The sequence below is a fragment of the Stenella coeruleoalba genome (genome assembly GCF_951394435.1).
Source record: "Stenella coeruleoalba genome assembly, chromosome: 3".
Lineage (NCBI taxonomy): Eukaryota > Metazoa > Chordata > Mammalia > Artiodactyla > Delphinidae > Stenella > Stenella coeruleoalba.
The window spans coordinates 170,874,034-170,901,480 of record NC_137148.1 but is presented as its reverse complement, the minus strand read 5'-3'; the positions used below and the strand labels follow the sequence as shown (position 1 = coordinate 170,901,480).

At 55.3% G+C, this 27,447-nt stretch overlaps 3 protein-coding genes across 7 annotated transcripts; 2 read left to right on the top strand and 1 right to left on the bottom strand.

The window, feature by feature from the left end:
* Positions 1-254: 254 nt before the first annotated feature.
* Positions 255-6,560, top strand: SHD (Src homology 2 domain containing transforming protein D; the record flags this gene model as incomplete). The annotated part of the gene is made up of 7 exons (XM_079918751.1): positions 255-1,166; positions 1,371-1,696; positions 2,788-2,893; positions 2,972-3,160; positions 4,386-4,509; positions 5,629-5,748; positions 6,374-6,560. Exons 2-7 carry the CDS (start codon positions 1,400-1,402, stop codon positions 6,558-6,560), a joined length of 1,023 nt encoding a protein of 340 aa, XP_079774877.1. The 5' UTR covers positions 255-1,166; positions 1,371-1,399.
* A 646-nt stretch (positions 6,561-7,206) lies between these two features.
* TMIGD2 (transmembrane and immunoglobulin domain containing 2) lies at positions 7,207-15,153 on the bottom strand (the record flags this gene model as incomplete). The annotated part of the gene is given in 7 exon segments (XM_079918259.1): positions 7,207-7,847; positions 7,849-7,911; positions 7,915-7,985; positions 8,317-8,418; positions 8,518-8,547; positions 12,876-13,235; positions 15,108-15,153. Coding segments are annotated over 7 exon segments (807 nt in total). The 3' UTR covers positions 7,207-7,712.
* A 1,302-nt stretch (positions 15,154-16,455) lies between these two features.
* On the top strand, positions 16,456-27,390 carry FSD1 (fibronectin type III and SPRY domain containing 1; the record flags this gene model as incomplete). Of its 5 annotated transcripts, none has more annotated exons than XM_079918254.1 (13): positions 16,456-16,587; positions 17,582-17,677; positions 17,845-17,976; positions 18,757-18,858; positions 19,553-19,575; positions 19,746-19,867; positions 20,394-20,603; positions 23,785-23,883; positions 24,700-24,859; positions 25,207-25,286; positions 26,296-26,547; positions 26,651-26,739; positions 26,839-27,390. In XM_079918254.1, the coding sequence occupies exons 1-13, from the start codon at positions 16,573-16,575 to the stop codon at positions 26,947-26,949; spliced, it is 1,491 nt and encodes a 496-aa protein (XP_079774380.1). In that variant the 5' UTR covers positions 16,456-16,572. The 5 variants fall into 5 exon arrangements, with proteins under 5 accessions (XP_079774380.1, XP_079774381.1, XP_079774383.1 ...); XM_079918255.1 differs by having other exon boundaries at positions 26,296-26,456; positions 26,839-26,982; XM_079918257.1 differs by lacking the exon at positions 26,296-26,547.
* Positions 27,391-27,447: the final 57 nt, after the last annotated feature.

The window sequence follows — 27,447 nt, the reverse complement described above, 5'->3', positions numbered from 1 at the left end:
AAACCCCTTCCCCCATCCTGCAATTAGTCCCCGGGGGAGAGGGGACGGAGAAGAGCCCTCTTGGGGGAGGGGAAGCCAGAACCCCGTCCCTTCCGTTGCAAACCCCCCTTCCTTTGGCTGCCTCAATATTCATTTTAGCCGGTGACCTCTGGAACAATTTCCACAACCCCAATCTCCTGGTCAGTTTCGCCGCCAGACCCTGGTTCAATTTCAACCCTCAATAGTGGTCACGCTCACCCCCTCTGCTGGTCAATTTCATCCCTGCTCGCGGTCAAGTCCAGCCCTCCATTTCCCGGCCAATTTCCACCTCCCCTCCCTCTCCCCCTTCCCCATCTCAACACCTCTCGCTCTCCGGAGCAAGGTCAGCCCCTGTGGGTTTCCACCTCCCGTGCTCCTCGCTCGCTCCTGCCAGCCTCGGTCCTCCGGGTCACTGTCCAGCCGCCGCGACCTCGGCCCCCGCGACTCCCGCCCCGCATCCCCCCTCCCTCCCCGGGCAGATGCTCCCCTCCCTCCCCAGAACAGCTGAAGGTCTCAGTCACCTCCGAGGGGAGCGCAGGGGGAGGGGAGGGGAGGGGGCGGGGAAGCCTTGACGTCGCTGCCCGGGACCCGGCCCGGTACTGGTAGGGGCTGGGGCGTCCGTCTGAGAGCCCCCTCCCCAAAGTCCCACCTCCCGGGCGCGCGCCGGCGGCTGCGGGTAAAGTCTCTCCGAAAGCGTGAAGGGGGATTGGAGATTTTATTTTCCTTTGTGCCCGCGACTGGGGCCGGATCGAGGCGGCCGGGCCGGGGGCCGCGGGATTGGGGCTCCCCCCGGAGCGGCGAGGAGCGCAACAAAGGATGCGCCGCACCGGGGTCACCGTCCCCGCGGCCCAACTTTGCGCGCGGCGCCCGAGTCCCCGGGGAGCCTGCCCGCTGCGCTGAGAACCCAGGCGTCCGGGCTGAGCCAGGGCTTGGGGGCGTCCGCAGGCGGCGCTTTCCCCGCCCCCGGCCCCCAGGAAGGGATCCCGGAGCTTCCCGGAGGCAACGGGTGGCCGAGCCGTGCAAGGAGAGCGCGCTGCCCGCGGAAACTCCGCGGATGCCCCTCGCTCTGGCTGGACGACCCCGCGCTCCGCGTTCAGGGCCCTACGGGGCGCCCCCTTCCCCCGCCGTCCTTCCAGAGCCGGGCTAAGGTGCGCTTTTGCTTCTCCTCCCCCTTCCTCCCTCCTCTGTCTCCTCCTTTTCCCCCCCCTTTTCCCCCTCCTCTGAGCCCAGCCAAGGGTCACACCTGATCTTTCTCCTCCTCCCTTCCTCCCTTCCTTCTCCCCCTGCTCCTCCCTGGGGACTCTGCCGAGGAAGAGGGTCCAGAAGAGGGCATGTGGGTCCTCTTCTGACAGTGGCCAGGTTTGGGGTGACACTCGCTCAAATGGCCAAGTGGCTACGAGACTACCTGAGCTTTGGCGGTCGGAGGCCCCCTCCGCAGCCGCCCACCCCCGACTACACGGACAGCGACATCCTGCGGGCCTACCGGGAACAGAAGGATCTGGACTTTGAGGACCCCTATGAGGATGCAGATGGCCGCCTAGAGACCGACTCCGCGGGGCCCGGGGACTCCAAGGGCCCTGGAGAAACCAAGTACGACTCTCCAAAGCACCGGCTCATCAAGGTGGAGGCAGTTGACATGGCCAGAGCCAAGGTCTTGCTGGGCAGCCCCCGGGAAGAGGTGCGTGGCTAAGGCCCAGAGGTTGGGTGGCCCCAGGAGACTGGGTGGGGCGGCCAGGCTAGGTTTCCCCAGGACTTTGGGGAGCGTGTTTTATGTGTTACCCCAGGGAAAGACCAGGGCACCAGCCGGACACTCCCCAATCCTCCATCCGCTTCGTGGAGTTTGATATCTGCCCCTTTTCACTGCACAGCGCTGGTTGTCCTCCTCCCTCTCTGACTGGCTTTGTGCCCCGTCCTCCTGCTCCCTGATTCCCCCCTTCTGGATCCCTCCGCACAGCTTCCCTTCCTCTTAGCAGCTGAAGGGATCTTCCTTAAACAGATCTGAGTGAGTCAGTTTCCTGCGGTCACTTAAACACCCTCACCACTACTCTCCACCCTTGCTCTCTTATTACTCCCATTTTACAGAAGTGGAAACTGAGGCTCACAGAAGAGAAGCGACTGGCCCAAGGTCACATGGCTCTAGCTTGTTAGAACTTGAACCCAAACCTGCCTCCAATGCCCATGCTTTTTTTTTTTTTTCGGTACTTTTCCTAGAGGATCAGGGGGTCCACCCCAAACCCTCAGTGGAGAGACAGAGAAGGCTTCAAAGAGGGTTACGGTAGGCTGTGTCAGGTAGTGGTTAATGGCACAGAGAAAGGTAGGAGGAAGCAGGGACTCGGGGAAGCAGACGACCAAGGATCAAGCGCTGCTTCTTACTTATCAGCTGTGTGACCCTGAGCAAGTCACTTGCCCTCTCTATGCCTTGGTTTTCTCATCTGTAAAATGGGGATAAGGTACTTACTGAGTGTTGGTGCTACAAGTAAATATATGTGAAGCCTTTAGAACAGTACTGGCACCTAATCATTAAAATGATTGAAGGAGGGAGGTAGGGATCTGTGTCGGGGAGAATCAGAACAGCACAGAGGAAGAGAGTAAGGGAAGCTCTATCTGCAAACACTCGCGGGTGGAAGAGGAAACTACTTGCTTGGAGGGGATGTATCAGATGACACAGAGACAGCAGGCAAGAGGTGTAGTATTGCCCAGCAGGGGTATTCAGAGCTAGGCTTGGTCCCCCTGAACCCTTGACTCCCTCCCCTTCCTTTCTGTCTCCAGTTGGAGGTCGACACCGAGTACTCGGACCCTTTTGATGCCCAACCTCACCCGTCACCCCCGGATGACGGCTACATGGAGCCCTACGATGCCCAGCGAGTCATGAGCGGTGAGTGGGCAGAGCTTGGGGGAAGGTGACAGGGTCCCAGGTGGGAGTGGGAGCTGACCAGTGTCCTTGGCCTCCCAGAACTGCCATACAGGAGGGTGCAGCTGTATGACACTCCCTATGAGGAGCAGGACCAAGATCTGGGAGATGGGCCTCCTTCAGGGTGGAAACCTCGGCAGAGCCGGCTGCCCCAGGAGGATGAACGGCCAGCAGATGAGTATGACCAGCCCTGGGAGTGGAAGAAAGACCACATCTCCAAGGCATTTGCAGGTGCTTCTCTGACCCTGACCTCTGAATGCCTGTGTCCCTCTATATCCTGCTCTGGTCACATCCCCTGTTTCAACTTACAGAGTAAATCCGCATCACCTGTCACTTTGGTAGTTTGTTAATTCTCACTGAAGTGTGAATGACTGATAGTCATAATCTTCCCAGGAGAATCTGTAACTTCCTTGGAAACTGAAACCCCATTTATTTATTTATTTATGCTGCACCGCGTGGTTTGCGGGATTTTAGTTCCCCAACCAGGGATTGAACCCAGGCCCTCGGCAGTGAAAGTGCAGAGTCCTAACCACTGGACTGCCAGGGAATTCCCCTTTCAGAGTGCAATGGAACCTACGCATTCTGCTCAGTATAGTGCAGGAATAGGCTTTGATGTCACACTAGATCTGGGTTTGTGTCACTTGGGCAAATCCCTTTATCTCCCTGAGTCTCAGTTCCCTTACCTGTAAAATGGGGATCATTCTAGTACCTATCGAATAGGGTACTTGTAAATTGAGTTCTAAAGTGCTCAATTACACAGGAGCCATTGTGGAAGAAGGTAGCATTTCCTGGAGTCGATTCGTAACTGAGTTGGGTAAGCTTGGATAAGTCTCTGTAAAGAGGGAATAATAAGGTCAGCTTTAAGAAATAAAATAACTTGGACTTCCCTAGCGGTCCAGTGTTTAAGACTTCGTTCTTCCATTGCAGGGGGCACGGGTTCGATCCCTGGTCGGGGAACTAAGATCCCACATGCTGCATGGTGCGGCCAAAAATATATATATATAGGAAAAAAATAACTTGGACCAGGAAGAGTTGTGCGTACCCAAATCTGCCCCAGAAGTTGTATGACTGTGAGGGAACTTGGAGCTCAGTGCCTCAGTCTACCTGTCTGTATATTGAGGGTGGTTTTCTAGCTCTATGAGTTGGCCAAAATCAGGCAGAACTTCCCACCGACCCCTCTAGCCACACCCCCTGCTCTCTGATTTATCACTCAGGGAACTGCCCACCCTTCCATGCCACCAGATTCAAGAATGACCACACCCCTTTCTTCTGAAGGTTAATTGGTTGCTCGCGTACCAATCCCGCCCCAGCCTTAAGCCCAACCCCTCCTCTTCTGGATTCTGATAGGTTGCCCTAAGCTGGCACCGCCTTCCTACTGAAATTCCACTGGCTTGCCCCCACCCCACCCTCTTGAGATAGGCGGGACTTAACCATTTTCTCTTTAAATCTTCTCCAGTGCAATTTGACGGTCCAGAGTGGGAAAGAACCTCAGGCTCAGCCAAGGAACTCCGGAGACTCCCGCCCCGAAGCCCCCAGCCTGCAGAGCGCGTGGACCCGGCCCTGCCTCTGGAAAAACAGCCGTGAGTGGGGAAGTTGAAGATGGAGTTGAATCCCTCCCTGCCCCACACCAGCCACAGATTCCTCGGGCCAGGGGGGCTGGAGGAACTTTCACTCATTCACTTCATTCATTTCCTCAACTAATCTTCGCTGGGTGACAGCGCCTGCTGTGGGCCAGACACCCAGCTCGGTGCAAAGCAGAATCAGGTGGCGTCTCCATTCCCTCCGGCGTCAGATTCTGGGTTCAAATCCCTTCTCTATCTTTTGGCTGTGTGGCCTTGGGCAAGTCACTTAACCTCTCCAAACCTTGGGCTCAACACCCCCAAGACAGTGTCTGGCTCACACAGAATAAAAGGGGATTTCCTCCCTTCCCTTGAGTGGGGTTTATAAGCCTGAGAGCAAAGAGACATCTTTCTCACCCCCAGGAGATCTTGTGGTGAAAGTGGGAGAAGCAGGATTTTGAAGGGGTCCCAACTTTAGGCTGGGGTGAAGCTCACAAGCTGGGAGAGTCTGGGTGTTCTCTGTGTCTCTCCAGTCTAGGAGCTTCTCAGGGAACTCCCCGAGCCCCCAGAGCCCAGCCCTGTGAGTACCAGGGTGTGTTTATCACAGTCATTCCCAAACCTCTTAGGTGGGCCGTACAGAACTGCCTAATTAACACAAGCACAGGGTATTTTCTTTCAATACAAACAACTGTTTGGTGCTCATCTGTCTTTGACACTTTGCTCCCACTGCTAGCTTCTCTTTGAGCACATTAAAGAAAAATATTATGTAACAAATGGTACAGGTGGGTTGGGGATACAGGATGTGGTGAATCTCATGAAAGTGATATGCAAGTGATTCGAGTTGGGGGATTAGGGAGGGGTTGAGGACACTTGGAGACCCAGCTGAGGGAGGCTGTAAAAATCAAGGTCGGGGTATGTGCTGAATTGGAAGGAGCAGCTCCAGGTTGACCTGGGTTCAGCTTCCTCCCAGGGAGAACCTTGTCTGCCTGAAAACCAGGCTCCTCTTGAGAAATCCAAGGGAATTTGTCTCACTTGTTTGCCTGGACGTCACAAGTCCTTGAAAGAGCTGTGCCTGCATCCAGCCCCAGGACGTGTTGGAAAGGGGGATTGCCCTTCAGGAGACCTGTCCCCACCCCCTAGGTGGTTTCACGGCCCGCTGAGCCGGGCAGATGCCGAGAACCTCCTGTCGCTCTGCAAGGAAGGCAGCTACCTCGTGCGGCTCAGCGAGACCAGCCCCCAAGACTGCTCCCTATCCCTCAGGTGAGACCGCAGCCCCCTGGAGGGACAGAGGGTCTCAGGACTGCGTGCTTTCCGGAGCAGAGGGGTGTGTCTCCAGCAGCCAGTGGGCGGGACTTCCAGGGCTGATGGACAGAGCTTTCAGGCCAGGGGGTGGGGCTTATGGGACCCGTGGGCGGGGCTTCTAGGCCAGGGGGTGGGGCTTCCAGAGAGGCCACTGGCTTGGTTCCGACTGAGAATGAACACCCTGTCACTGGAGGTACGCAAGAAGATGGAGAGGAAGCCATACCGTAGATGTAGGGCTTGAGTGAGATGGGGAACCAGGGACCCTAGACTGAGAGTAACCCTAGTGAGGAGCCCAGGACAGGTAGCACAAGGTGTCAAGAGGTTTGGAGAGAAAGTGCCTTCTGTGTTCCTGGGGAGGGACCTCCACCTGGTAGGAGCTCCAGCCTGTCTTGATAGGGGACAAGCTCGGAAGGCATCCCCGCAGTGTGGAACTAGCCAAGAGCTTGACGCCAAGTGGCTGTTAATCAGAAATATTAGGGGATGCCAGCGTCGGGCTCCTGGGGGCCATGAGGGGGTGGCTTTAGGGTTGGAGAGTGTGGGCGGGTCTGGAGTGCTGGGTACCCCCTCTGACTCCTGTCTCCAGGAGCAGCCAGGGCTTCCTGCATCTGAAGTTTGCTCGGATCCGAGAGCACCAGTTCGTGCTGGGTCAGCACAGCGGCCCCTTCCCCAGCGTGCCGGAGCTGGTGCTCCATTATAGCTCCCGCCCACTGCCCGTGCAGGGCGCTGAGCATCTGGCCCTGCTGTACCCCGTGGTCTCACAGACCCCCTGACTGAGCCTCAGCCCCCCGCCCTGGGCTGTGAGGACCCAGATCAGTGGCTGCAAACGGTGGAGGTCTTCCCAGTCCTGGGGAAGGCTGGATGGAGAGAACCCCGCCCCTGCCCCTCCAGGCTCTGGGTCTTCATCAGAGCCGCCCTGCTCAGCCTCCTTCTAGGTTCTAGGGATTAGAATTGTGTCTCGAAGCCCTCCTCTGGCCTGGAAAATAAATAAGTTATTGTGTGTTTCAAGTGTCCTTTCTGGGAGGTGGGGATCTCAGCTCCTCAGAAGGAAAAGGGGAGGCAGACCCTTGGAGGGGGAAGAGCATCCCCAGCTCCTTGTTTTGGGGATGGAGCTGGGGTTGGAGCCTGAATGGCTCACAGGGAGGGACCAGAATTCAGAGAGCTGGAGACAGGCAGGGAGAGAGAGGCATGGAGGCAGATAAAACTCCGGAGACAGTGGATGGAGACCAGCAGATTAAAAAGATGGAGAAACGGAGGGGGCGAGGCTCTCAGGCCAGCCCTGCCCCCACCCTGCCCCTCCTCCTTATCCGGGGCGGGCGGGCGGGCAAGGGCTGATGCTGCAGAAAGGACATCTGTCCCCATGGAAACAGCAGAAGTGGGGGAGGGGAGCCAGGCCCAGCTGGTGTCACTTCAAGGTGACAGTCGGGCAGGAGACCCCGGGGGCTGATAAATGCCATGAAGCCCCGATCCCCCCCCCCGCACCCAACTCCAAGCCTGCCTGGGGGAGAGATACCAGCTGGGGAGGGGGTGCGTCCAGCTCCGGGCACTGTTTTGAAGCCAGGGGCATCACTTCTCTCTGCTAATTGGACATGTCTCTCCAAGGATAAGAGGTGGAAGGCTTGCGAGTCGTCAAAGAGCCCCCTCACCACAGTGGTCCTCTGAGACGCCCCTGCTGACTCCTCAGATCTCTTTAGCACTCCCAAATTGCCACAAATTCTGGCTTTGGTTTCTTTTTTTTTTTTTTTTTTTTTGTTTCTTCATGAGCCTTTATTGGGTGCTCTTTGGGCAAGGGAGAAATCCAGCCTCATAGAAATGAGGAGGGGGCGTGTCTCAGGATGAACTGCTGGACTTCGTGATCCTCTTGGAATAAGTCACATCTTTACGTAGCTGCTGGGGGGGTGTCCTCTGTTGGTCTCTGGGGGTTCTTATTCGTCTTCCCACTTCAAAGAATCCTCTTGGCCTGGGCCAGGAGGGACTCCAGCTGCAGAGATGGGGTGACTGGGCCTGGGGCTGGAGGAAGATTTGGGAGCCAGAGGCCGCTTGGGGATGGGGGGGCCAGGGGAAAGAGATCGAATAGAAGCTTTGGCCCTTCTGATTCTTGCTGGAGATGTCCAGCATCTTCCCCTACACAGGCCATGCTTCACTCTTCCTTGGGGCCCTCCGGGGCTGATATAAGGCATTGATGTAGAGTGGATTCCCTGCATTGGAAGGAGGGGGGTATGACACCAAGAGGGGAGAATCACTGAAGAGAGCCTGGCCCTCTCCAGCCCACTTTCTGGAGGCTTTGTCTCTGCCTCTGAAAAACATGGGTGTAGGGGCCAGCCTTCCCCATCTATTCCCCTTCTCTGCCTCCCAGCCTCACCCTCGCTCCTTCCAAAAGGGGCAGGTATCAGTCAGAAGGGTCTGCGTTCCATCCTTGTCAAGAAGCTGCAGTTCCCGCCTCCGCCACGCGGGGGCGGGGTCGCCAGTGGATGGCGGTGCTCGTGGGAACCGTCCGCCCTCCGAGCGGCTACCTGCGCGGTTCCTTACCTGCGTCTCTGTTCCGGCAGCGGCGGCGGCCCCAGATCCAGGCGCCCAGAGCGAAAGCGGCCACGGCCACCGCTCCAGTCACCAGCAGTGCGAAGGAGAGCCCTGGGAAGGCGGTGGTGGTTTGTGGGCGGTCTCACTGGGGGCGGGGCACGGGGGCGGGGTGGGGCGGGGCTGGAGGAGGGACACGTGGGCGGAACTCACCTGAGAAGCTCCGGTTCAGTAGCCAGCCATCTGCCGAGAAGAAACCTACGTCTCAGGGGAGCTCACCTTCGAGTCCAGCTTCCTGCACCTCTTCAGGGTAAGAGCCCCTCTACCCCGTGTGGGACCTCAGGGTTCTTGCCCCTGCCATGCTGTGTGAGTTCAGGCAGGGATTTGCTCTGAACCTGTTTCCTCTTTTGAAAAAAGGATACTAATCATTCCTATCTTGCTGGGTTATTGTGAAGTAACTGCCAACGGGATTTTCTCATCATGAGCTCCATCATCCCCACCATGAGCTGCACCACCTTTGTCATGGGCCCCATTGCTGCCATAATAGGCTCCACCGTTCCCATCACGAGCCTTATCATCCCCACCCTTAGTCCCATCACCCTGAACATGAGCTCCATCATCCTCATTTTGAGCTCCACCATCTTCACCAGGAACTTTGCCAACACCACCATGAGCTCCATCATCCTGATCATGGGATCTATCGTCCTCATGGCTCCTGTTTTTTGAGCGTCTACACTGTCAATCCCAAGATAACTGAGCCTCAGAGAGGCTGAGTCACTTGCCTGGAGTCACACATCCAGGAAACAGCTGGGCCATGCTTTGAACAAAGGTGTTTCTCCCCTCAGCTTCCCTCTCCCTTCCCTGTTTCAGAAAGAAAGGAAAGGAAAAAAACCAAACCAAAACAAACAAACAAAAACTTACACGGGCCTGAATTTTTGAGTCTTGCTGAATAATCAGTATCATAGACACAATAATAACCACTTATGTTTACTGAGGACTTACTATGTTCCAGACCCTGCAATAAACTCTTTAGATATAATCACTTTAAATTCACCTAATCTGATGAGGAAAGCACTATTAGCTGAATTTTGATGACTAAGGAAACAGGCACAGAAGGGTCAAGTCACTTGCCCAAGGTCGCACAGCAAGTGAATGGCAGAATGGGGATGTGCTTTCAGGTCTGTATAACTGACATGAACCCCAGCCAAAGGCGCCTTCTCCTGTGATTAAGACGAGACCCAGAGCCCCCAACCCCTTCATCTTGGAGGTTCTAAAGTTGGCAGTGGTCCCAGGGTTCCAAGCAGCTGTTCAGGGATGGGAAAGCCAGCTGTGGGGAGCTGGACCTATGCCCGCTCACTCTCGCTCCCTCACAGCTGCCAACAACTCACAGCCTGGTGCCTCTGCTACCCTGCCTCTGCTAATTGGTAATTGGCCCCCTCATCACTGGAGGGGTGGGGGGCAGGCAGGACAGCCATAACACACCGCCCTAGAGGCAGGCAGCGGGTGGGTCCTGCCAGCTGGAGACAAATGGGCGTCTCTTGGGCCTGGGAGCCCGGGTGGTGCTTCATTCTGCCTGATACGGGCCAGGCATGTGCCCAAGACCCTCGGGAACCACCGAGAGAGAGCGGGACCCCATCGGGTCAACCTGAGTCTCCGGCCCCTATGGTTTGGCCTATAATGGGGTGTCATGCAGAGTGGGGGAAACGCATGAGGTGGGCTCTGGAGAAAGCTGGCTGCATCCCCGGCTTGTGTGTGTGGTTGGATGTCTCTTGGCCCTTGCTGAGCCTCAGCTTTATCCTCTGTAAAGTGAGGCAGGTGGCTTAGCTGATCGGGAAAGTGGCTTCCAGCCTTGAGAGTCCATGGCTTTCTTTTTTGTTTATTTGTTTGGCTGCGCCACACGGTTTGCGGGATCTTAGTTCCCCGACTCACCAGGGATCGAACCCTTGCCCCCTGCAGTGGAAGCATGGAATCCTAACCCCTGGACCCCCAGGGAATTCCCGAGAGTCAATGGTTTTCAATTCTGGATTCTGGAATTCTAGAATTTTCTGCTCCTATACACTTTGTGATTGCAAAATTCTAAGAGTCTCTCTGGGACTCCCCTGGTGGTCCAGTGGTTAAGAATCCATCCTGCAATGCAGGAGACACCAGTTCGATCCCTGTTCAGGGAGCTAGGATCCCACGGGTCGCAGGGCAACTAAGCCCATGTGCCACAACTAGAGAGCCTGAGTGCTGCAACTGGGACTTAACACGGCCAAAATGTAAATAAATAAATATTTAGGAAAAAAATTCTAAGAGTCTCTCTTTTTAAAGTAAGACCGGTTTCCCTGGTGGTGCAGTGGTTAAGAATTCACCTGCCAGTGCAGGGGACACAGGTTCGAGCCCTGGTCTGGGAAGATCCCACATGCTGCAGAGCAACAAAGCCCGTGTGCCACAACTACTGAGCCTGCAAGCCACAACTAGTGAGCCCTCGAGCCACAACTACTGAAGCCCACATGCCTAGAGCCCCTGCTCCGCAACAAGAGAAGCCACCACAATGAGAAGCCCACGCACCGCAACGAAGAGTAGCCCCTGCTCAGGGCAACTAGAGAAAGCCTGTGCAAGCAACAAAGACCCAACACAGCCATAAATAAATAAACAAATAGATTAATTAATTAATATTAAAAATAAGTAAATAAAGTATTTAAGACTACAACTGTAAGATTCTAGAATCTTCCATTCCTTTATTTCAGTGTTTCTCAACTTTTTTCATTATCACTCCCCTAAGTAGACGTTCTAAGAACCTTAATTTGTTCCCCGATGAAATGTTAATACCACAGACATTCTGTAACTCTGTTTATGGGCTGTCTGTGTATCGATGCTTTGTACATAAAAAGAGTAAGATTTTCTTTGCTCCCAAGAACAAATTTTTGCCTGCTTAGGAGTGACAGTCCCATGCAGAAAATATGCTGTAATTCTCAGAGCTTAGAATTTATGTCCCTAGGATTCTAGAACTGCAAGATTCTTTTTTTTTTTTTTTTTTTTTCAGTACGCGGGCCTCTCACTGTTGTGGCCTCTCCCATTGCGGAGCACAGGCTCCAGACGCGCAGGTTCAGCGGCCATGGCTCACAGGCCCAGCATGTGGGATCTTCCTGGACCGGGGCACGAACCCGTGTCCCCTGCATCGGCAGGGGGACTCTCAACCACTGCGCCACCAGGGAAGCCCTAGAACTGCAAGATTCTATCTTGTGGTTTGAGATTCTGGAATTGTCCTCGGTACAATAGAAATGTGGCCATATGTTGACCAAAAGACAAGTTCTAGATTGTTCACAGCAGCCTTATTCATAATAGCCAGAACCCAGAAGCTGCCCAAATGGTCATCAGTAGGAAATTGGAATGATTGGTGGTGATGGAGGCCGCTCTGCAGCAAGGATGAGCCACTGCTCCACACACCAACATGGAGGAATCTTCCAGACATCAGGTTGAGTGAAAGATGTCGGAGACAGAATATACTCTGTGAGTCCATTTAAGTAAAATGTGAAACCAGTTAAAATAGATTTATGCTGTTAGAGGTCAGGATGGTGGGGTGGGCATGAGGACGGCATCTATGAGGAAGCAGATATGTGTGTTGTCATGGTGCTGGGTACCCAAGTGTGTTCAGGTTGTGAGAATCCATTGCTGTGGTTTGTACACATCCCTCTAAAATTCATATGTTGAATCCTAACCCCCAATATGATGGTAACTGGAGGTCGGGGCCTTTGGGAGGTGATTAGATCATGAGGGTAGAGCCTTCATGAATGGGATCAGTGCTCTTATAAAAGGGACCCCAGGGGACTTCCGTGATGGTCCAGTGGTTAAGACTCCACGCTTCCAGTGCAGGGGGCGCAAGTTCGATCCCTGGTTGGGGAACTAAAATCCCACATGCCGTGCGGCACGCCCAAAAAAAAAGACCCCAGAGAGCCCCCCGGCTTCTTCTTCCACGTGAGGACATAACTAGAAGGTGCAAGCTATGAAACGTGAAGAGGGTTCTCACCAGAACAAAACCTTGCTGGTGCTTTGATCTTGGATTTCCAGCCTCCAGAATTCTGAGAAATAAATCTGTGGTTTATTTAAAAACACTACCCAGTCTGTAGTGTTTTGTTATAGCAGTGGCCAAACAGACTCAGACATCCATTGAGCTGGCCACTTACAGTGTGTGCATTTCTCTGTTTGTAGGATGTACTTGAATAGCGTGTTTTATGGGATTGTTTTGAACCAGAATCCAGAATGATATATATTCAAGGGTTATTATAATTGTGATATCTTGGAACAGGGCTCAGCAAATATGGCCCATTGCCTGTTTTTTTCAATAAAGTTTTATTGGCATCCAGGCCCGCCCATTCCTGTAGATATGCCTCTGGTGACTTTCATGCTGCAACGGCAGAGTGGAGTCGTTGCAACAGAGGCTGTCTAGTTTACAAACTTCTTGCATCTGCAGACTTTCTGTTCCTAGGAATCTGATTTGGAGAATTTATGTTTCTAGGAGTTTGAGATTCTACAGTTTTAAGATTTCTGGAAGTTCCAAGTCCGCAGCTTGCCCGCACATGCTCTCATACCTCTCTCCAGCAGGAGCTGTGTCCCACTGCCCTGGGCCTCCTCCAAATCAGGGATCTCCACGGTCGCACAGCACACGTACAGCCCACTGTCATTGAGGCTCACGTGGTCCAGCTGCAGGGTGAGATTGCCAGGCGGCTGCCAGGAGAGCCGTCCCCAAGGCCCGCAGACACCCACGGTGAGACTGCCGTTGATGATGCGTGTCTGGCACAAGGTGTCACCGTCCTTGGTCCATTCGATGTGTAGCTGCTCCCAGGCCTGGGCCTGCACCACCTGGCAGGCCAAGGTCACCTGGCTGTCCTGCCTCACCTGCAGCAACTTGGGTGCCTGCTGCACACTCAGGCCTGTGGCTCCTTGCAGGCCTGGGGGACAGAAGAGGTGATTGAGGCCTTTCTCAGTGTGCGTGAGTGTGTGTGACTAACTGCATTAGCCAGCCCACAGGGATGAGGCGGTAAGAGTCTGAAAGCTTGCTGTCTGTGTGATCTTTGCAAGGTTCTTGCTGAGGGTCAATGGCCTCACCTGTGAAATGGGGATAAGTCTCTTGGCACTTGCGAGATTTCAAGGTGGACTGTATGACGTGTCCGGCTCTCAGCCACACACATATTGCCTCGCGTGAGCCAGACCCTGTCCTGGCCACTGTGGACACAGACACAGAGGTGACTAAGACAAAAATCCCTACCCTTGTGGAGCTGAGGGTCCGTGGGGAGAGAGACACTGGAAGTCGTGAAATGAGAATCCTGACGGAGGAAAGGAATGGGGAGTGGCAATAGGGGATAAGGATGAAGTGAGAGGATCTACTTATAGAGGATGGTCAGGGAAGGCCTCTCAGAGGGGGCGACATTTGAACAGGGGTCTGAATGGTAAGACGTAGTCAGTCGTGGGAAGGAAGATATGCAGGAAGAGCACTCCAGACAGAGGGAACGGGCCGTGCAAAGGTCCTGAGGCTGGACCGTGCCTGGTAAGTTGCAGGAACAGTGAGGAGGCCCCGTGGCTGGAGAAGAGCTAGCCGGCGAGAGGAAGTGGGATCCAAGAAGTCAGCAGGGACGGCTTTTTCGAGGCCTGCAGGCCATTGGGGTGGGGTGGGGTGGAGGTACAGAGGTGGGGGTGGGGAAAGAGGAGCAGTTTAGTTTTTAACCTAAGTGTGATGGGAAACCAGGGGAGCAGGGAGGAAATGTGGTCCAATTTAAGTTTTAAAAAGATCACCGTGACTGCCATGGTGAGAACAGACTATGACACAGGGAGATCAGGTGAGGCCAGGAAATGAGGGTCCAGGAGACCAGTGATGTGGGCCGGACCCTGGAAAGAAGTGGTCAGAGTCTGAATAGATTTTGAAAGTTGTCCCCAGAAGGACTACAAGAGGAACTGAATTGAGAGAGAGGGAAAGAGGGACAGTAGCAGATTTCCAAGGTTTAACCTGAGGGACTTTGTGAATGGTGGAGGCTTTGGGCCAAGATGGGGGACACCGAGGGAGAAGCAGGGCTGGAGGGGAAAGAGTTTGCTTTGGGCCATGAGAAGTCAGGGTGCCTGTTAGACACCCCTTCAAGTTCCCGGTCTTTGGGGTGCAGTTGTAGCTGACGCTAGAGAGAGGAGATCCAGGGAAGAGTATTCCAGGCAGAGGGAACAGCAGGTGCAAAGGCCCGGAGGTGGGATCAAGCTTGATGTGTTGGGATAAAAAAAAGAAAAAAGGGGGCTTGCCTGGTGGCGCAGTGGTTGAGAGTCCGCCTGCCGATGCGGGGGACACGGGTTCGTGCCCCAGTCCGGGAAGATCCCACATGGCGCGGAGCGGCTGGGCCTGTGAGCCATGGCCGCTGAGCCTGTGCGTCCGGAGCCTGTGCTCCGCAACGGGAGAGGCCACAACAGTGAGAGGCCCGCGTACCGCAAAAAAAAAAAAAAAAAGAAAGAAAAAAAAGAAAAAAGGAGAGAAGAGTCAGCAGGCTGGCCACGGGGGAGAGAGGGAATGCAGAGGAGAGAGGAGATGAGAGGCCAGCGGAGCCAGGTCACGCAAGACTCGTACGCAGGTCATGGTGTGAATTTTATCCTGCAGGCCCCTCTGAGGATCCTTGCTAGAACCCTCCAACCCTTGTAAAGTTCTGAGTATCAGGGAGAGAGACGGGGCCTATTTGGCAGAGCAGAGAAACTAAGGTTTTCGAGGGGCCCTGTATAGGAGGGGCAGGAAGCTGGGTGATGGGTTGCAACAGGGTGGGGGTAGAGGGGAGGGAGGCCCAAGTACTCACCCCAAAACTGTGCCAGGAGGACCAGCACCTTGCCCAGGGAACCCATTCCTGGCCCATCAGGCTCCCCTCTCCCAGCATCCTGCCAACCCCCTCCCCCTCCTACATGACAGACTTCCTGCCACAGAGACATATGTGACACTCCACCCCCACCACAGAGGTATAGGTGACACCCGGGCAGCCAGCAGACATCTGGTGGCCACTGCTGCTTGGGGTTCCACTTCCTGTCACCTCTTGCCTCAGTTTCCCAGAAGTTTTTTTTTTTTTTTAATCTGAAAAGCAGTAGGCGTATGTGGTGGAGATCATGTGAGTGAAAATCCTTCTAAAAGACTATACAAACACACCTAGGCTGGGGGGGACACATTGAAGGGCAGGTGAGGCAAGGGGAGGGGAGGGGAGCAGGTGGCAGAGGCCTGAGCAGGGGACAGAATGGCAGAATCCCAGCCTCAGTTATTTTGCCCCCAAGGTGTCTTCCTTTGGGGTTCAGAGGAAGGGATTTCTGCTAATGGCTTTGAGTCCCACGGCAGATAGGGTGTCTCCCCTGTCCCCACAGCCTGGGGAGAAGATTGGGGGCCCAGTCGAGGGGGTTCACAAGCTCTGGACTTTCTCCCAGCCCTGCACCCATCACCCCACAGCTGGCAGTACCCACCCCGGAGGAGGAGGCAGACTCCTAGGCCTCAATGTCTCACCCCCAACCACAGTGTGACCTCCTTTTTTTCAACCAGAAAGAAGAGGGTCAGTGTTCTTGGCAGAATTTTTCCTGTCAACCACAGGGAGGCCCCTGCGGTGGCGCTCTGCCCACACTTCCCCAGGAAGTGCCTCCCAGCCTCCTCCTAGCCCTATGGATTCTGGGCAGGCAGAGAGGCTTCTGGAGGAGATGTGAGAGCCTGGGGCTTTGTGGGATGCATAGGAGTTCAGTTGTGATTTAGGGAGGGAAAGGCGGCTTTGGAAGCTGAACATCCGCTTGTGCAAAAGACTTTGGCTTTTCAGTAAATGTAAGGCGTGAGTAGTTGCGGGGGGCAGATCTCTGGGCCAGGTGGAGGTGGGTTGCAGTGGAATTCCAGTTTGAGTGGCAGCTGAGAAGTTGTGTGGGTGAGAGAGTGGGGAGACTGAGGCACTAGGAAGACTAGGGGTAGGCTCAAGGCCACACGGCAGTCGAACCCAGGCATCCTGCCTCCCAGTTCCGGGCTCTCTCCAGCTCAGACATCATTAGCAATGTCGCCTGGTACGACCCAGGCTCTGGGTCTCGGCTCTCGGCGACCCTAGCGCAAGAAGGACTACATTTCCCAGTCTGCCGCGAGGGGCGCGCCTGCGCCCTGCGGCCAGTGATGGAGCGCTGACTGGGGGCGCGGCGGCGGCGGAGAGGGCTCGGCGGGCCATTGGCTACCGGCAGCGGCAAAGGCAGCTTGGGGACTAGAAGAGCGAGTGAGACCCGCGGCCCTGGCCGGGGACGACCTGGGCTGCAGCCATGGAGGACCAGAGGGTAAGACCGGGGCGGGGCGGGGCGGGGCCCGCGGCGGGGTTAGACAAGAGGAGGGGACCAGGTGATGCCGCAGCTACCTCCCCGCCCCCCCGCCCCAGCTGCTCTGCGGAGGAAGCCCCACCCCCACCGCAACCGCGCCCGGATCTAGCCCCGATTCTAGACTCGGCCCCCCCCACTCTCGCCACGACCCCACATCATCTTGGCCTGGGTTCAGGCACATCCCCTCCATGTCCCCCTCGCCCTCCCAGTACCCCGGACCCAGCCTTGACTCCATCTCCCACGCCTTCCACCCGGATTGCGGACCAGGTGTCCCGGCCCCCGCCCCGCCCCGCCTCGGAGGACGCCCCGCCAGCTCAGCACTGGTGACCCCATCAATCCCGCGCCCCCAGGAAAAGCACCCGTCGGAGGCCTGGGTTAGGGATACAGGCCCCAGCAGCATCCCCCCACGCGGCCTCCTTCCCTCCCGCATCCCCTCTTCCAGGCCTCCTTGCCTTTCTCCACTTACCTGGCCTCTCTAACCCTCCCTCAGGTACCGTCTTTCTCCTTGCTAATCCCTTTTCCCAGCGTATCCCCTTCCCCAGATGAGCGCATGTTCTGCAGGCCTCCTTTTCCTCTGGGGTTTCTTTCCCGAAGCTAGTCCCTCGCCCTGGATCATGCCCTGCCCTCAGGATATAGGTACCTGGTTGAAGGCTTTGTGCTCAGGCAGACCTAACTGGGGCCCAGGGTCTGTCCCTTCCTGAGAAGCTCTCTCAGAGCCTCAGTTTCCTCCCCTGTGAAATGGGCACGCATAGGGTGCCTAATGCCTGCCCGCTTCCTGAGGGATGTAGGGCCAGAGCTCCGCCCAGGGCCTGCTCTTGGTGGATGCCCAAGCTCATTGGCACCGTGGCCCCCGCATCCCCTCCCTGGATGCCTGGAGGACAGAATGGGGAGCCTCAAGTCGGGGAGCCCGGCCAGGCTGAGGGGCTTACCTGTGTGCGCGCTTCCCTGGGGGCAGGAGGCTCTGCGGAAGATCATCACGACACTGGCTGTGAAAAACGAAGAGATTCAGAGTTTCATCTACTCCCTCAAGCAGATGCTGTTGAACGTGGAGGTAAGGAAGTCACCCCCCCCAGGAGGGAGGGAGGGGCAGCCATACGAGCTAATCTGCTGATGTCCATGGGACTCGCGGGCCTGGCTGCCACGGCCAGGCCTGTTTCCCCATCTGAGCACCGGCTTTGACAATCCTAGCCCTTCTGATCCCACAATGTCTCTCCAAAGGCGAACTCGGCCAAGGTGCAGGAAGACCTGGAAGCCGAGTTCCAGTCCCTCTTCTCCCTCCTGGAGGAGCTGAAGGAGGGCATGCTCATGAAAATAAAGCAAGACCGTGCCAGCCGCGCATACGAGCTGCAGGTGTGTGTGCGGGGGCGGGGGGGGGGGGAGATGGGGGGGCGGTGCTCTCCTGGAACCCCGCCCAGACGCCATCCTCCATCCCACCCCTCGCACTCAGCAGAGCCCAGCTGGCCTAAGCATCTTCCTCCAAACCTGCCCCTCCTCCCGTGCCCCTTCCCAGAGATGTCCCCAAGTGTCCCCGGTGTCCAGAGCCAGACCCTCTAGCGGTGTCGGCCACACCTCCTCTTTTTTCCTGCGGTCTTCCCAGCCTCCTCCCTGGCCATGACCTATTAATGTCCCACCCACCTGCTCTCCTTCTTAATCCCCTCTCCCATCCACCCCTCCTCTCCACGGCTGCAGCCCCACCCGTACATCTGGCTTTTCCTCCCCACCTGTCCTCACCCAGCGCTTCCAATTTCTCAGCCCTTCCCACTGGTGCCCCAGATCTGAGGGCATCACCCCTTGCCAAATACCCGCCTGTGAGTCTCCTGGGGTCTCAGATTCCAAGCTGGGGTCGCTGGAGGTTGCACCAGAACCTCCTGGGCAACCTCCTAACACCCCAGATTCCCATCCCTGGGGGATGTGGAGCCCTGGGCTTAGATGTGGCCTGGGCATGTGCATTTCTAAGGAAGGGATCCCCAGGTGGTTCTGATGCCCTGCCTGCAGAGGGCCAGCCTCCCTCTCCCACCTGCAGTTGGAGAAGGGCATGGTACCCTGCATCCCGAAGGCGGTGGGGAGCCCTGGGAGGGCTTGAGGCAGTGGAGTAAGGTGTCTCTTCTCTCGGTGCCATGGCGCCTGCAGAACCAGCTGGCTGCCTGCACGCGAGCTCTGGAGAGCTCTGAGGAGCTTCTGGAGACGGCCAACCAGACCCTGCAGGCCACGGACCGCGGGGACTTTCCTCAGGTAGGTGCCTCGGGAGCCAGACTGGTAGGGCTGCCAGATAAAATACAGGACCCCCAGATACATTTGCATTTCAGATCAACTACGAGTAATTTTTTAGTATAAGTATGGCCCATGCAATATTTAGTCTAAGTACATCCCAAAGATCACATGGGACATACGCTAAAAAGAACAATTCATCGTGGTTGATCTGAAATTCAAATTTAAGAACAAATAAATTTTTTAGTATATCTCATGCAAAGGTTTGGTATAAATATTTCCCAAGTGTTGCATGGGACATATTTACACAAAAATACATATTCATTCTTTATCTGAAATTCAGATTTAACAACGAATAATTTTTTAGTCATATGTCACATGCGATATTTAGTATAAGTGTGTCTGAAATATTGGATGGGACCTACTTATACTAGAAAATCATTTCCTGTTTATCTGAAATGCAAACTTAACTGGGCATCCTATAAAATTTTTATTTGCTAAATCAGCCAACTGTATGTACTGGGTACTGGGTGGGAGGTGGGGGTGGGAGCCTGTCTTTGCCCCCTATCCCTTCGGGGCACAGCCAAGGTTTTCTGCCCCAGTGTTGGGGCACTTTGCCACATAGATGCCTGGCTGGGCCTCAGTCTTCCTGTCTGTATACTGGCTTTCAGACTCAGTCAACACAATTCTTTGGATTTTATTCTGTCCCTCTTTCTAGGCTGCCAAGCAAATCAAAGATGGGTAAGATGCTGGGACCTGGCTCCCACCCCATTGCCCCACCCCTGTTGTGAAGGTGGGAATGCCCAGGTGAGGGTCCCTTGGCCCAGAGCACTGGACAGGAAGAAGGGGGAGGGGGTCCCCTACACACACCTCGGAGGACTAGGCCTGGGCGTCCACCTCCTTCCCTGCAGTGTGACGATGGCCCCCGCCTTCCGGCTGTCATTGAAAGCCAAGGTCAGCGACAACATGAGTCACCTCATGGTGGACTTTGCACAGGAGCGGAGGATGCTACAGGCACTCACGTTCCTGCCTGGTGAGAGGGGAACTTGCTGGAGAGCCAAGATTGCAGGGAAATGGCCCGGGAGTCTGGGGGGCCCTGAGACAAGGCCTAGAGTAGGGCTGACAGCCATTTGTGGAAACCCCAGAAGGCCCCGCCCTGGGGAGGAGCCCTGAGAGTTCCCACCCCACGGTGGATGGAGCCATGAGTAAGCCCCACCCTGTGACAGAGCCCTGAAGAAGCCCCACCCACCAGGGGTGGAGTCCCATGGAGGCCACACCCCCAATTGGTCGCGTTCTGGAAATGTTCTTCATCTGAATGGTGGAATCCAGAGAAGGCCCAGCCATTTGTTGGTTAAACCCTGAGAAATCTCTTCCCTACCCTCCACCCTTTGAGGAGGTTCCACCCCCAGGCCCCACAACCCAGAGGGGCCCCGCCCCTAATCCTGGGATCCAGAGGACGCCCCGCCCCCAAGAAGGTCTATTATGTGGGTGGGGTTACAGCAAGGCCCGCCCCTGCAGGCACAGCGCCCTGACACCCCTCTCTGCTCTGTCCTGGGCAGTGCCTAGTGCCCCTGTGATCGACCTGGCCGAGTCCCTGGTGGCCGACAACTGTGTAACCTTGGTGTGGCGCATGCCGGACGAGGACAACAAGATTGACCACTATGTGCTGGAGTATCGGCGGACCAACTTTGAGGGCCCGCCCCGCCTCAAGGAGGACCAGCCCTGGATGGTCATCGAGGGCATCCAGCAGACAGAATATACCCTGACCGGTAAGGGCAGCTCACCCTTCCCCATCAGTCAACCTGGGGCTCATGGACGATCCTCAAGGCACGTGGGGTGTGAGAGCAGCCGGGCTGGACCAGTGGGGCGTAGCAGAAATAACAATGATGAAAACGATACTGGTGACAGCCACTGTACCACGTGTTGAGGGCTTACTACGCGCTAAGCATTTTACCCACATGTAATGGGCGTGCTTCTTATCACCATTTTACAGATGAAGGAACTGAGTGAGGTACGGGCCGAGAGGGCCTCCTCCATCCCTGTCTTATCTCTATGATCCAGCATTCGTTCATTCATTCATTCATTCATTCATTTTGACTTGATGTCTGCAGGGTACCAAGCACCATCCTTGGAGTAGTGGGGGAGCAAAGTGGGTGAAAATCCCTCCTCTGGTGCACTGGTGTTTGGGGGGCTACCCTCCCAGGATTTGGGGATTTCCTTGGCAGTTATAAGAGAGCAGAAAGCCTGGGGGAATCCGTCCAGCTGGTAGGGGAGGGTCTGATGGAAGATAAAATTAGGGGTCCCTAATGAGTTAAGAAGCCATCCTGAGCCAAGGGAAATCCTCAGGGGCGGGGAGAGTCTCGCTGATGAGATAACTATCACCACCGCTCTTGGGCTGTAATTAGCCTGCATGGTTACTAATGAGCATGCTAATTGCAGGAAAGAAAAGCCAGCAACCTGCGAGAGGGCCTGAGAAACTCTTGGCTTATCCTTTGCATGGGAATCAAAATAAACACATCCCATTTTTTCCCCCAATCTTTTTTTATTGTGGTAAAACACACATAACATAAAATTCACCATCTCAACCATTCTTAAGCGCACAGATCAGCTATTCACTGCGTTCATGATGTTGTGCTAACATCCTCCCCACCATCCATCTTCAGAACTTTTCATCTTGCAAAACTGAAACTCTGTCCCCACTAGCTTTGTTTGTTTGTTTTAACTTTTTGGCCACACCACACGGCTTGCAGGATCCTAGTTCCCCGAGCAGGGATCGAACCCACACCCTCGGCAATGAAAGCTGAGTCCTAACTGCTGGACCACCAGGGAAGTCCCCCTGTCCCCATTAGATGCTAACTCCCATTCCCCTCCCCGCGGCCCCTGGCACCCACCATTCTACTTCCAGTCCTTACGATTGTTACTACTCTAAGTGCCTAATATAGGTGGAATCACACAGTATGTCTGGCTTATGTCACTGAGCATCATGTCCTCAAGGTTCATCCACGTGGTACCCTGTGTCAGAATGTCCTTCCTTTTTTAAGGCTGAATGATAGTCCCTTGTGTGGCTATACCCAGCTTTCTCTAGTAGTGGCAGCTTACATAACTAGAACTCAATACCAGAACCAGAAAGCTGATACGGGTACCTTCTGCAGTGTCGACTCGCTTTTCACCAATTTTACACGCACTCATTCGTGTGTGCCTGTGTAATCCCATGTGCCATTTTATCCCATGTGTAAATCTGTGTCATCACCACCGTCATCAAGGTGTAGACCTTCTCCATCACAGGCTTCTGGATGCATCCTCTTTACCTCTCTGGCCTTTTCCAAAATCCATAGGGCAGGAACTTGAATCCCTCAAAAGACCTGCGATATTCAGGATAATGATGAATTCGCTCACCTATGTAAAGAACCTATGTGGTTATTTGCAGTCCGCCTACTCTCTCGTTGATTGTTTGGAAGACAGGAAGGTTTGGGTTGAGTTTATAACTTACATTCCTTGACCCATCTCATCCTCATGTGAACCCTGCTCAGTGTCGGGGATATGATTGTTGGGTTGCAGAGTAGGAAACTGAGGCACGCACTGTCAAAAGTCAGATGGGTTTGTGATTCTGAAACCAAGCCTCCTGGGTGGCAGGTAGTCTTAGCTCTGGGGCAGTAGATGGCGCTGCTGAGCAAACCACCTTACTCTCAGAAAAGGGGCTCCAAGGGAGGGTGAGGCAGTCTGTGTGGGCACCTGGAGGAGGTTAACAGCCAGGCTGAGGCCCAAAAGAGAAGAGGGGGAGAACAGACTTCCAGGCAGAAGAACAGCCTGATAAGGGCTCAGAGGCCAGAACACTGAGCCTTTGTGCCTGGAACTAGTTAAGTCTGCAGAGGGAACCACAACTGTAGGGAGAGGGGAGAGGAGGAACGGGGACTTTACCCTGAGGGCAAGGGGATCTATGGGAGATTTCAGAGCAGGGGGTACTAAGTGTTGTTTGGGATGCCCAGAGAATGGGCACCCTGTGAGGAATGCCCAGGAGGCAGCTGGACATGTGGTCTGAGCTAAAGGTTGGGCTGTGAGTGCTGTGGGTGGAGAGGTGGTGTCTGAAGGGTGAGAAGGGGACAGTCAGCAGAGTGACGTGAGCAGGGGTTCCAGACTGAGGCACCCATACATTTGAGGGTATGGAGGAGCCTGCAAAGAAGACCAAGGGGGAGCAATCAGAGGGGGCAGGCTGCCATGGCTGCCAAGGAAAGAGAATGTTCCATGAAGGAAGGAGTGGTCAGCCAGGAGATCCTGAAAGATGAGGATTAACAAGGCCAAAGGAAGGAGAGGGAGTAAGGCAGCTGAGAGGGGGGTGTGGACAGCTCTCCAAAGAGGTTTTGCTTGAGGGAGAAGACAGCTTGATGGTTGCTTTTATTTTGTAAGATTAGAAGAAATTAATAATATATTTTTTAAAGTATAGAAATGGAGGGTAGGATATAACCTAGTAGTATGGAAAGTCTTTAAGGAACCAGGCATGGCTAGATCCAGGGGTTCCAGCAAATGACTCGCTCAGCTCCGTTCCTGACACTCATTGGCTCTAGGGCTGCATTCTCAGGGAGGCTTGCCGACGTGCTGGAAAATTTTCTCAAAAGGAGCTTCCTCCTAGCTGGCGAGCCCAGAGGAAAGACAGAATCTGCTCGTTATAATACTAGAGTCCCAGGGCAGATTCTGATTGGCTAGTTTGGGTCATGTGCCTATCCCTGGACCAATTGGTGTGACTGAGCCATAAAGCATCCTGACTGGCCAGTCTGGGTTGTGGGCAGAGCCAAGTGATACCCCACAGGTGAATGAGGGCAAGGATGGTTTCTCAGGGATGTCATTTATAAGATACTCCTTAGAATGAAGGGTGGTGGGATTACTGTGGGACACAGGGGCCTCTAATCTGTTGCTCAAAGCGTACACAATGTCGATTCCTCTGTTGTCTCGTAGGTCTCAAGTTTGACATGAAATACATGAATTTCCGTGTGAAGGCCTGTAATAAGGCAGTTTCAGGCGAGTTCTCTGAGCCAGTGACCCTGGAGACACCAGGTGACTGGCTCCCACCCCTGCCCTGGCTGAGACACCATAACCCCTTACTCCCAGGGCCCCAGGGACTGGTGTCTGAGGAGAATCTTCTAAGCGGGATTCTGTGACCCTTTTTGCCATGGTTGCCAGGAAGCTCAGTGCTCGATCCACAGTAGCTTCCTTAGCCTGAGTGTCTGGTATAAACCTGGTATTATTCTTTGCATTTGCAGTTGATCCCATTATACCTGGATGGTTTTTAGACACACACACACACACACACACACACACACACACACTCTCTCTCTCTCTCTCTCTCTCTCTTTCTCTCTCTTTTCCAAAAAATGGCTAAGCGTGCTATGGAATTGGGAATGGGATATCAGTACTGAAGACAGATTTGTTAGCCTCCCACAGTGACACCTTTGAATGTCCTGATAGGAAGTCCTTCTGCAATCTTACTTAACTCTGTCATGCTATAGCCCAGCCCCTTTCCTGGGATTAATCCCCAGTGGAAGCACAGGGCAGCACAGTGGTTTGAAAATGGCTTCAGACCTGGGATACCTTTAGGCAACAAGCCCTTGGTCTTCACTCCTCTGGCTACATGTTCTGCCCTCTCCACTCTTCCCCATCTTGTCTATTGGTGTCTTTCTGCCTGTTGTCTCTGTATCTCTCTGTCTCTGAATCTTTGTCCATTGGTCTCTTTTGCTCTCTCTCTGTCTTAGTCTGTTTCTTTGTGTTTTTCTGTTCTCTGTCCCTGTCATGGTCTGTCTTGGTCACTGTCTGTCTCTCTCTGTGCCTCTGGGTTTCCCCATCTCTGTGACTCCCACATCTGCCTGGCCCCAGCGTTCATGTTCCGCCTGGATGCGTCCACATCCCACCAGAACCTGCGGGTGGATGATCTCTCCGTGGAGTGGGACGCCATGGGCGGGAAGGTGCAGGATATCAAAGCTCGCGAGAAAGATGGCAAGGGGCGGACGGCGTCTCCCGTCAACTCCCCAGCCAGGTAGCCTGCCCTCTCCCCTCCCTGAGTCTCTGGTGGAGGAGATCAAGCTGGACATGGACACACAAAGCCCAGTGTGCTCAAGGCTGGGGTGGAGGGAGGGATGTGGAGCTGGGGGGACCCAAAGAGTGAATGGAGAGGAGACTTTGAAATGGGTTTTGACGGTTGAATAGTTTTCCAGATGAGGAAGGGCACTGGTGTGTTCTGACATGAGAGGCCCTGTGTATGAAAAGTACCACAGACAGTCAGGGAATGATGAAAAGTTCCTCGTGGCTGGGGTGGACCAGGGAAGCCCTCCGATGGGAGAGGTGAGTTCTGAATTGAGACTTCCCCTTCCCTGTCGCCCACAGAGGTACTCCATCTCCCAAGAGGATGCCCTCGGGTCGTGGGGGACGGGATCGCTTCACAGCTGAGTCCTACACAGTGCTGGGTAAGGAGGAGGGTAGATGGGAGGAGAGAGGAGTACTCTGGGCAGGGCCCTGACGGGGGGTGGTGGGAGAGAATTCCTTTGGCTGGGGAAACTGAGGCAGCTATCAACAAAGCTTCTGTGGGAATGGTCCCAGTAAGGTGTTATTGTGACACTGGAGGAATGGGAAGATTTGGGGCTGAGGGATTAATGGGGGGAATCAGAGCTTATGGGTGTTCTGGACTGGGGAGTGGCTGGGCAGGAGCTTGAGGGGGGATTTCCTGGGGTCTGTGGAGTAGCTGAGACTCAGGGAGTAGCTGAGCCTCGGGGAGTAGCTGAGCCTCGGGGAGTAGCTGGAAAGAACAGTTGCCTGTGGAGCAGCCAGGTTTGTGGAGGAGCTGAAGCAAGACAGGGGCTCGGGGAAGTGGCTTAGGGTGAGCGGAGGAGCCAGAGAGTGTCGCTGAGTCTGAGAAGTGGAGAGAATGGCTAGGATGAGAGGAGTGGTTAGCACCACAGGACTGATCGGATCCTGTGAAGGAGAAGCTGGAGTCCGAGGACGACCTGGAGTTCAGGGGAATCACCGCTGTCCGGAAGAAACGCTTGAAAAAGAAGCCAGGGTAAATGAGGAAGCCAGTGTGGTTTGTACTTTGTGGCAGGTGGCGGCGGGGAGGGCACAAATTTAGGGAGTAGCTGGTTTCTGGGAATGAGTGAGGAGAAAAGCTGCCATCTGGTGGGGCAAGAGTGTGCAGAGAAGCTGCAGCTCAGGAGTAGCTGGATCGGGGAGTAGCTGAGGCGGCAAGAATCTGGATCCGGGGTCCGGGGAGGATGTGGACTCAGGGAGTAGCTGAGATCTAGTTGAAGCTTGGAGAAGATCCGGACTTAACGAATATCTAGGGACGCCTGGAGTATCTGGAAGGAACAGCTGAGGCCCGAGCAGTATCTGCAGGGAATAGCTGGGCTCTGGTTGCCCCTTTGTGAAAGGGCACCTGGGACCCGATTCTACCCAGTCCCCCCTGCCCGCTCCGCCCCACAGGGGACACGCTGATTGATGGCGGGGAGCATTACTGGGAAGTGCGCTACGAGCCGGACAGCAAGGCTTTTGGCTTGGGGGTGGCCTACCGCAGCCTGGGCCGCTTCGAGCAGCTGGGCAAGACAGCCGCGTCCTGGTGCGTGTACGTCAACAACTGGCTGCAGGTCAGCTTCACTGCCAAGCACGCCAACAAGGCCAAGGTGCTGGACACCCCCGTGCCCGACTGCCTGGGCGTGCACTGCGACTTCCACCAAGGTGACCCCGGGCCCCCGCTGACCTCTCCGGCCACCCCTGTCCGCCGTCTCTCTGCCCAAACCCCTCTTACCGGTCCCCCTGTTCCTCTTGCCCTCCACCCCAGGCCTCCTGTCCTTCTACAACGCCCGCACCAAACAGCTGCTGCACACCTTCAAGGCCAAGTTCACACAGCCACTGCTGCCGGCTTTCACGGTGAGGCCTCCTCCGCGGCCCAGGGGTAAGAGCGGGCGTGGCGTGAGGGCTGGCTTCACTACTGAGCCTCTCTGTGTCCCCCCCGACGCCGTCCCCCAGGTGTGGTGTGGCAGCTTCCACGTGACGGCAGGCCTACAGGTCCCCAGCTCTGTGCGCTGCCTGCAGAAGCGGGGCAGTGCTACCAGCAGCTCCAACACCAGCCTCACCTAGGCCTCGGGACGGCCCCTCAGCCGGGCTGATTTCGGGGCGGGGGGGGCGCCTCCAGGCCTCGGCTGTTTCAGCTGGGCACCCTCTTCTCACTTGCTGCTTGGAGCCTTAACCCCTGATGGGGTCACCAGTGGGGAGCGGGCACGGGGGCGGGCCCTCCTCCCCACCTCACCTCCTAATAAAGGTCAAACACTGGCCGGGCGGTGCTGCTGGTCTTATTTTCGTGGCTGGGTGGCACTGGGTGTGCCTGGCCCTCTCTGGACCTCAGCTTTCTTGGCCGTAAAGTGGGCTTTTCTTGGGAATTGCCTGGCGGTCCAGTGGTCAGGACTCAGAGCTGTCACTGCTGAGGCCCGGGTTCGATCCCTGGTCGGGGAACTCAGATCCCATGAGCTGTGAGGCACAGCCCCCCCAAAAAGGCTTTTCTTGAGGGTCAGGAGGCAGGTTTTGCTGAGCTGAGGACCACTGTGGGCAGTCCTCTGAGGGAGCCCGCACTGCCCCACC